The sequence below is a fragment of the Cibotium barometz genome, chromosome 6 (assembly GCF_041138505.1).
Source record: "Cibotium barometz isolate CiBa-2024 chromosome 6, ASM4113850v1, whole genome shotgun sequence".
NCBI classification, from domain to species: domain Eukaryota; kingdom Viridiplantae; phylum Streptophyta; class Polypodiopsida; order Cyatheales; family Cibotiaceae; genus Cibotium; species Cibotium barometz.
The window spans coordinates 11801332-11811727 of record NC_141051.1 but is presented as its reverse complement, the minus strand read 5'-3'; the positions used below and the strand labels follow the sequence as shown (position 1 = coordinate 11811727).

At 38.1% G+C, this 10396-nt stretch overlaps 1 protein-coding gene and 1 pseudogene across 1 annotated transcript; both read left to right on the top strand.

The window, feature by feature from the left end:
- Positions 1-585: 585 nt before the first annotated feature.
- On the top strand, positions 586-4239 carry LOC147637402 (uncharacterized). Its single transcript, XM_086799194.1, has 3 exons — positions 586-1246; positions 2542-3392; positions 3523-4239. The coding sequence occupies exons 1-3, from the start codon at positions 703-705 to the stop codon at positions 3679-3681; spliced, it is 1554 nt and encodes a 517-aa protein (XP_086655320.1). The 5' UTR covers positions 586-702; the 3' UTR covers positions 3682-4239.
- A 90-nt stretch (positions 4240-4329) lies between these two features.
- LOC147637401 (DEAD-box ATP-dependent RNA helicase 6 pseudogene) lies at positions 4330-5492 on the top strand (annotated as a pseudogene).
- Positions 5493-10396: the final 4904 nt, after the last annotated feature.

The window sequence follows — 10396 nt, the reverse complement described above, 5'->3', positions numbered from 1 at the left end:
CACATACCTTGGATCGACTGGGCTGCGAGGTCTGATATTGGGTGTTCAATCTAGTAGTGATCCAATCGGGATGCGCTCTCTTTGCATCTCTTACATCACCTTTAGTGTTGCGATTTCGCTTCATTTCGTCAAGGTCATCTTGATTTGGGCTTCCTCATCTCCTCCTTGCACCCATGCATCTTCCATATCTTAGGGAGACCGGCTTGCATGCACAAGAAAACACCACCTGTTTGAACAACTACAGGACCATGCAATTGCCACAAGTGAGAGTAACTACTCCACTACCTAGTTTTCCTTGGTCTTTTGAAATAAGTTTAAATGTAAGGGGATTGCTCAAAATCACCATTTCTTTTTCAAACCTGAAATAAAAGAGTATTCCCAAACACTACACATATATGTAGTTACAAAGACACTCTAATGAAGACTCGTGCACTCTATACTAAAAAGTTTTTTAATTGATTGAGATAAGTTTTCCTTGGTCTTATACGGCGGCAGCATTGAGCAAGCCTGCTAAAAGATTCGTGCAGGATAGTACGTCTACGCGTACGGGCTAGATCGGTGTTTTTACACAACAGTGGTGGCAGAGCTTTTGGGCGCAAAAAATAGCCATTTACTTATCGGTTTTTTTTATTTATTTTCCATTTGTGTGGTTTCGTCATTCATTCAGCTGAGCCTTAAGGAAGAATTGGGAGTAAGGGTGAGATGGCGATGGAGGGCGTGATGGGGGAGATAATGAGGCTACACAGGGCGCTCCCTACGCGACCATCGCTGGAAGAGGTGGAGGCTGCCACCGCCCACATACACAAGGTGGACGAGGAGCTAGCCGCGCGCCTGGAGGATCTAACACAGCAGCAGCAAGAAGGAGAAGATGATGATCGGGCCGTGGCCGGCCGCGTGTTAAGGGGCATCCTGCAACAAATGCGTATCGAGGCCATTGAGGAAGCCGCCCTGCAGGAGAAGCAGCACGCCCATGCCTTGCTTCAACTTGAGCATCGCCACCGCCGCTACGACACGTGGATCCAGCAGGCTCACGCGGCATTAGTTCCACATTTCCAAGAAGAAGCTGGCAACACCTCTGCAATTCAAAAACCCCAACCTACTCCTGCTCCTGCTCCTCTCACACGATCATGTTCATCCTCCTCCGCAGCCTCCCGTGGCCGACCTCTAGACATTGAGCACGTCCAACACAAGCCAGTTGCCGGTCGCTTGACGTCTCCCCATCATCTGCAGACATCACCACTTGCAGGTACATTTGTTTTTTCTTAATACTAATCTTATCGCTCGATCATGCTCTCTCTTTTTTTTTTTTTTTTTTGGGTTGATCTGCTGCTACCAATTTCGTGTCGCTGAAACATCCTTCGACCGTCACTATGGGTAACAATGCTAATTATTATGAAATTATGCGATCACTTACACTTGATGTCCATATCCCAAGCGAAACAATTGCGATATGGTGTCAAGCATTTCATGCTGAGCAGTTGACTGTCACCAGAACTTGCTATGGCTACATGTAGCAAGTGTAATTTCAAAAGTTGTCCTGCAAAGAAGAATACAGCTCTGTGCAAGAGACATAGCAGAACATGAAAGCATGTGTTGTCATTGAATCAGCCACAGAAAACCTTTTTAAGTGCAACCATGATGTTCATGTCAAGGCGTTCTCCATATCGCAATATTACTATGCAGCCCACTGATTGGAAAGTGCTCCCATACATGCACTCACCACATTGTCAATCTTTAAAAAACACCGCATCAAGCAAGATATAAAAATGTTAGCCTCCTCTTAACACCATGCCCTTGTATTGACATGTGCCACAGCCTTGTACAATATCCAGGGTATGAAACACCTCAGGTTTGCAATCTGCTTATGGACATGTTAATCCTACACATACTTCAGGGTAGTTTTTTCCGGCCCACACTTTACCACAAGGAAGATGGTTGAAGTTTTCCCTATTAAGGCATACTGTTCTCTTGCATGACCAGATCATCCTGATGGACATTTTCCAGCTTTATATCTTTCAGGACATGGATTAAGCCATCTCATTTTTCTACAAAGATGCAATTTTACAAGGTTTATATCTTACAGTTTAGAGGTTGCATTTACTTGTCAAGCCCATAAGGAGCCCCCCCCCTAAGGCAAGGACCTTATTTGCAGTTATGTAAGTACAAACTTGCAGATATAGTCTTTCCCACTATGCAATCAACAGGCAACCGAAAGTGCTAAGACTTGTAGTAAGGATGAAGCACTGGCACGACTGCCTCCTTTGTGACATTATTTTACCATTTGGTAGCTATCTTTAATAAATTATACCCTCGTCTGCCCAGAGATGTTGCAATAGTGTTTTGTGCTTCTGTTCACGTAATCTGGATCTTGTCAGTTCGCAATTTGGCTCCTAAATCTTTAAAATTGTGTTCATTTTGGTGATTGGAAGATGCAACAAACTTTATTTTGTAGTGCGTACATTTGCTCCAGTTATGTTGTGCTGATCAGTCTGTTTGCCCTTGACCTCCATCACACTGATTTTATGTCTTTTTGGCTAGCAGATGAGAATGTTCTTACTCCCTTTGAGAAAAATGGTGGTGTCCAAGATCCTAGTCTATTGGATGTAGCATTCAAGAACAGTGAAAGCTTGCAAGCTGATCCCCCTAAAGTTTCAAATCTGTTGGACGTTGCCTTTAAGAATGGATTCAAATCTCTCGATTTGCAAGGAGTTTTTTTGAAAGAGCTTGAATGGATTCCAGATTCCCTTGGGCACTTGACATGGCTTACCCAGCTGAATCTTTCAGGTAACCGGCTGGCAATTCTACCCGACTCCATTGGAAATCTTGTGAATCTGACCAGCTTAGACGTGAGTGCAAATCAGCTGGTCTCCCTGCCAGACACTATTGGACAGCTGACTTCCTTGGAGATATTAAACATTGAAAACAACAATTTTGAGGAGCTTCCCTGGACCATTGGGCAATGTAGATCCCTCATGGAACTTAAGGCAGATTTCAATCAGCTCAAAGCTTTGCCTGAAGCGGTTGGGAGTCTTGCAAATTTGAGGAGCCTGTCCATACACTTGAACTGCCTCAAGAGTTTGCCAACTACCATGGCTACCATGATGAACTTGGTAGAGCTGGATGTTCGCTTCAACCAGCTGGAGTCTATCCCAGAGAGCCTTTGCCTTGTAAGAACTCTGGTTTATCTCAATGTGGCATCGAATTTTACTGATTTGAAAGAACTGCCTGCATCCATCGGGAGACTTCAAAATCTTAAGCATTTGGATGCAAGCTTTAACCACTTGACGGTTCTTCCTGACTCTTTCGCAATGCTCACAAATCTGCAAACCTTGATTCTTGAAGGGAATCCTCTAAAGGTTCCCCCATTGCATGTTGCAGAACAAGGAAAAGAGGTATGCCTTCTGCTTTTACCTGTAAGGTTTTGGCAAAAGCAGAGAGAGAGTCTAAGGTGAGGTATTGATCTTGTGAAATGTGCTTCAAAGTGGAGATCCTAATCGTTTCTTATCCCATTTATTTATTCAGATGGTGTTGAGCTACATGATCAACTATGTTGCTCAGAAGGAAAGGCAATCGATGAGGACAAGGAAGAAAAGCCTTCTGGCAAGGTTGTGTACAAGAATCCTCAGGGTTTTAAAGAAAAGAAGCAAGAAAACCAACCAAGATCTTGAACTCCGAGCATGAATGTAGCCACCTGACTTTTTGTGGAAGTGGAGATGAGAAAAATTCCAGGTCAATTGCAAAGATTGTGAATGCTGGGAGGCTGAAGCCGATGAAGAGTTGCACAGGCTTTCCAAGTGAAGGAGCACAAAAGTTTTAAGCTTTTTAACCCATAGTATTGTGTATGTAACCAATGGATAATGATCATGTGTATGTGGATAAAAGGACTTGGCTGCGTAAGCTGAGCCCTCACTTATGTGACAGTGTGTTGGTGCCAACTGTAATCATAGGCTTAGTCCTGGTATCACAAGGACGTGTATAATATTATTTAAACACTAGTCGAGGATTCTTTACATCTTGTTTTTAAATTGGCTCTTATATGTAAAGAAGTGAGGGAAAGCAGATCATAGTGGATGAACTGTCGGAGTATCATGCTAAAGCTGCCATTTAGATTGGCGCTGATGCACTCTATGTACAGCGGTACTGCAGCCTGGAAAAATTGCATACCAAAAGCAGCTTTTTTTGCTTGTCCCACCTTGTATTGGTGTAATTACTAGAATTTTCTGGCAGATTGAATTTTAATTACATGTGTACAGTTGCATTGTGATGAAATTGAATGTGGAATATGCAGCTGGACCAAGTAACTTGTGTGGAGAATCATATGGTTTCAGCATGGCAAGTTCACTGTGTCCTACTTCATGGCCTGTACTCCCCAGTTTCAAAGAGCCTGTTTGTAGCTTGGGCCAACTGGATACACTGCACGCCCTCATGGGCAGGCCTACACCCTTCATGATCACATGGTGGCGAATGGATGTCCAAAATTGGATGGATGAAAATATTTTAGATAAATTGAGAGAGAGAGAGAGAGAGGCGACAGATAATTTCTACGTCGGAGATAGTTTGTGTGGGAGGAGAGAGTGTGCGTTTAGATTAGTGTATGTGCGGTGTGTACAGGTTATTTTCTTTTTTATAAAAAGAACTGTTCGTGCGGATATTTGAAAAATGCTTTGAAAGGCCTTCACAAATCCAAGAAGAAAGCATTATTACCGATTGCATTGACAAGAAGTGATATCTTGGTAAGGGCAAAGAATGGGACTTGAAAGGCCTTCACAAAGCATACCGATTGCATTGACAACAAGAAGTGATCTCTTGGTAAGGGCAAAGAATGGGACTTGGAAGACTTCTGTATCCCTGTCACATTGAAAAGACGGATCCCAGCAGCAAGAATTATATTCAAGCCCTCATACTGGTTTCCACAAGGGAGTTAACTATCCAAACATCGCATCTCTGCAAAGAGCTTGCCAAATACTTGTCATGGTTACAACTGGAGGTACTAGCCTGAAAGACGATATCATGAGACTGTATCAACCAGTCCACATACTTGTTGGTACACCTGGGCGGGTTTTGGATTTAGCCAATAAAGGTGTCTGTAAGCTGAGAGGCTGTCTGATGCTGGTAATGCATGCGGTAGGCAAGGTTTTATCTCCATACTCTCTGCCTGCTATCATTCAAGTGATATCCTTCGTACCTCACAGACAGGCAAGCAGAGTTTGCTCTTCTTGACAACGTTTCCTATCACTGTGAAATCTTTGAAGGATAGGTTTTTGCAAAAACCCTACATTATCAGCTTGGTGGATGAGCTGACCCTGAAAGTATACCGTGTGGAACTTCTTGCGAAGAAGATAACCGAACGAGGATACTTGTGCTTCTACATTCATGCAAAGATGGTGCAATCACACATGAACAAGGTTTTTCATGACTTTAGAAATGGTCATTCTAGAAAATTTCATCAAGCTTTTGCATCAAGCCTTACTTTTTGCATGAAACAATTATGAGGATTGTTACTTCTCTCTAGAGCAACATGGTAAATATAAAAATGAAGATATATATGATGACCAAAATCTATTGAAAATAAAGTTTTACTTCATATGTTTCTGAAATAATAATAAAGAAAATGAAAGCACAAATTAAGGATAAGCCACAAGAGAGACATGGACTGTTGAATTTTCTTTTATCTTCTTTTGTTCTCTACAACCATATAACTAAAAAGATAAGAGTACATACTATAAGAGAAAGTACTCTCCTATAGTAACATATACCATAGTGTGAACTTGACTATATGTGCTGGCGCTATAAGTATGTCATAACATAAGTACTCCAAAGTGGTTGTCACATAGTCTGTCATCCACTAGCAGCATATTAGCCATAATCTCACAAACCATGTCAGTGGCATAAGTGTGGAAACTATCACCCAGGCAGGTCATCAATGTTCCTGGCACTAGTTGAGCTCGATATCTCAACGCTTCCCCTCAAGCTCAACTCTACACACTACACTCCAAGTAAGCTCCTAAACCTGTGGAGCTTCTCTGTGCCTAATGTCTTTGTGAAGATGTCAGTCTTGTGATCCTGTGTGCTGACATATACCAAATCTACATCACCTTTTAGAACCTTCTCCCTCACAAAGTAATAATACATCTCAATGTGCTTCATTCTAGCATGGTACACTAGGTTATTGGCCAACTATATACAACTCATGTTATCACAATAAATAACAACTGCCCTATCCACATGCTCACCCATATCACCAAGTAGCTTCTAAAACCAAGCTACCTCACAAGCTGCCATAGTAGCACCCCTGTACTATGCCTCTACACTCGACAAAACAACTATTCATTATTTTTTACTACTCCAAGTCGTAGCAAAACTCCCAAATGAAAATATAAAGCCACTGGTAGACCTCCTGTCTACTACGACACTACTAGCCCAATCAGTATCTGTGTACCCATGTGGCTATATCTTTGTACCAGCCTCATAGAAAAGTCCATAATCAAATGTGGACTATAAAAATGATAAGCTATATAGGGAACACATAAGAAAATTGGTTGTTATTGTTAATCCAACTCTAAGAAAATAATGGTTTAGGTAATTTAACTTGTTTGATATTTTATAAGTTTGAAATTGAGCAACGTGCTTGCTCTAACAAAATAAAATAGTAAGTAAAGACGTAATCTCGTTTTAGTCTAGTAAACTGAAAAATTGGATGTTGTTGTTAATCCAACTCTAGGACGAGAATCGTTTAGGTAATTTAACTTGTTTATTATGCTATGAGTTTGAAATTGAGCAATGTGCTCACTTTAACAAAATAAAAAATTAAGGCGTAATCTCATTTTAGTATAGTAGCCCAAATTAATTGGAACATGGAAGAAAATTGGAACACGCAAGGAAATCGGCTATTATTGTTAAAACTCTAGGAGAAGAATAGTTCAAGTAATTCAACTTGTTTGATATGCGATAAGTTTGAAATTGAGCACCGTTCTCACTCTAACAAAAAAATAAAACATCCAGTAAGGGTATAATCTCATTTCAATGTAGTAGCCCAAATTAATTGGGATGAAAGGTCAGCATACTTGAATGAGGAGCGTCTCTACACTTTGGCAAAATTTTGTTTTGCCACAACAGACAAGAAAGTGAAGATTCTTGAATTGATGCTTTCGAGAGAGAAGAAGAGATTGGATAGGGTTAAACTATCCAAAGCTAATATATTATTTAAAAGTAACATTTTTTTCTCTCCAGGTGAGGTAAAGAAGTGGCGTATACAACTAAAAATTATGATGAAGTCGCAACTTTATTAATTGTGTCTAAAGTTTAGGGACTATGGTCATGGGCTCAAGTATAAAAGGGGGATCATGGGTCATCATAGCTATCTTTTTGGACAATCTTAGAGCCTTTGGCTTACACACATTTGGTTTATGGAAGGCTATTTCCATCCTCTCATGGTTGGTGAGAGGCTAAACCACTTAGGCATCTTGGATTTGTATGCGATTTCTACCTTAATTGCATGTAAGCTTTCATGATGATTTCTCTATTTTCTCTAATCTCGATGTTAATATTTGTGCACAAGTGATTCTCTATTAAATTTGATATTAGAGCTTTGATTTTGATCATGGGATCTTTGACTAAGATAGTGGTATTCTAGATGTGAACAAAAGCTTGGGTTTGGTTATGCTATAGCAACATTGGTGTAAGACCATTCCCATGTGAAGCTATGGCATAGGAAACCTTGTTGTATGGGAACAATGGCTATCACAATAAGGGGTATGAAGGTAACAATTATGGTAAGAGATGACCAGTCAAGGTTCGAAGGGCATTTTCAGAGGTGATGGAATTTTAGCAACGATGGATGATAATTTATATAGCAAATGGGAGATGATAGTTCATAGTCATGAAGGTGGATGTTTTAAGTAGTGATGGTGGATGGAATTTCTAGAAAAAACTCTAGTTAATGTCGAGTAACATGCTTCTTTTCATTTTTTCTTTATTAAAAAAATATAAGCTCTACATATTTTCAATACAATAAAAAATCCCAAAATTATAACTTACCCTATAAATTTCGAGATGCCCTTTATCTCTTTACAAACCTTTTTTTTAATGAAAAAAAACATGTATGAGACAATTAAAAGTAGAAGAAGTTTTCTTTAGATTTTCATAATAATAATTATTTTTTCTTAAAAAAGAAAGCATAATATGAGTTGAGTAATTTTTTATATTAGACTTAGGCACAAGATCCTCCCCCATAGTTACCATTTTTTCACCGCCCACATAGGCACCCCCCCACCTACAGGCATTTGTTTATCTGCCCATAGGCGATGCCACCACTGAGGAAGAACCATGCGGGGTTTTGAACCTAGGACCTTTTGATCCTAGTCAAACATCACCTCCTCATTTGACAAATTGTTGAGATTTATGTCAAGTTCTTCATAGAAAAACTAATATAAATGTTTCTCTTTGCATATTATTTCCATACAAATAGTGTTGCCTTTTTTTCTTATATGTCAAAACCTCCACAACTTCTAGTCTTCAAGCATAGTTTTGCTGGTTGAAACTAGGTTTCTAGGTTTTCAAAGTAACAATAACTCTAACATTTGTTGTGCACATATGGTCATTCTCAAGCACTCAAATCGAATGGAAAAAGGCATTTGAAAACATTGAAGGGGTTAAATTTTATAAATCTCATTAGTTACAGTAGATTTTTTCTCAATAAAAATTAAATATTTTTTTGTGAAGGTATAAACCTTATATTAGTGATACTTTATTTTATCTCATAAATCTCACTATTATAATCATAATTCCTTTCTTACTTTATTTTAAAATTAGATAATCATAATTCCTCTCTTAATTCATTTTAAAATTAGATATTAATGTTGTCTTTTAGTAAAAAGTATTTATGCTTTATTCTTTATTCTTTATTATATTTTTGAGGATTATTTAACACACAAAAATCATATAAAAATAGTAAAAGTTTTATTTAATCTACTTGAATAAGATATTCTTTCTTTTTTATAAGGTCTTTATCTTCATTAGAATAAGATGTTTATTTAAACAATATTATTTCACTTAGAATAATCTATCACTTATTTTATTCATGACTCTAGTATTAATTAAATAAAATTTTCTTAGTTAGGTCATAAATGTTTAAATCTCATGAAGGGATATAGGTTAGATTTATTATTTTATCATCATAAAGGTAAAAATTAAACATGTCTGTAATATAAATTAGGTAACTTATGATGTTATATTTATCATGAATATAAGTTAAATATTGTGACTATTTTAGAAAATTAAGTTTTAAAAAGTTATTTACATCAACCACAAATTTATTATGGGTAACATATGTGTTAATACTCAATGCTTGCTTGAAAGACTATGTAGTCGAACTATATTTCTTTGAGAAAATAGTTTTCACACAAGTCTTAAAAATAGCCACTCAAAAAAAATAGTTTTCACACAAGTCTTAAAAATAGCCACTCAAAAAACTACACTCGGAAGTTTTTCCTCAAATTATGTATGTATCCCATCCCACTTAGAACACCCAGTCATTACATTCACACTAATCTTACAAAGAGTCATTGTAAAAGAAATGGGACCTTCACAACCTGAACACATGGATCTTGAATCTATAGTTGACCTTGATCTAAATAATGGATTAGATTGAAGTGTTCATATTAATCAAAATGATATACGATCAACTTACCTGTGGAATATAATCTCATTATAGGTGAACATGATTTCAACCAAGACAAAGTGAGAGTGGAAGGCAATATGGAGAGATCAAGCCATGGTGACTTGGTGCATTGTTGCACAGGATAACAATGGTTATATTACAATAATACTTCCACCATGTATAATGCTTTATATAGGCACCAAGGCACTATCTTATTTTCTCTTAATAAGGGTCACACCTAAAGTATTCACACACCATTGAACACTTACACGACTTTGAATATCCAATAAATCCCCACTCTAGATGTTCACACCTAATGTGTTCATACACCACTAGACACTTACTAGACTCTAAATATCCAATAACCCCCCCCCCCCCCCCCCCTAGAAGTAAAGGAGTATCATCTAAGAGATACCTTTAGTATGATGATTTTGGCTCTAAATTGTAATCTTGTGATACGAAAGAACACACCTAAAACTCTCATGATAGGCATGATACAAGAGCTTGACCATATATAATGCTTACATCACTCTATCCATAGATAACACCCTAGCTCTAAGTAGGAAAAGTAAGATAAAAAGGAGCCGAACCTTTTATAGAAACAAGGCTTATAAAAAGACAACCAAATATTCAGAATTTTGGGGGATATCCTGAAGAGAACACTTGACTCATACAAAAAGAATTGGAAAGCCCAATCATAATCTTCCTTATTAAGGGAAAGATTTTACCATAACAGTG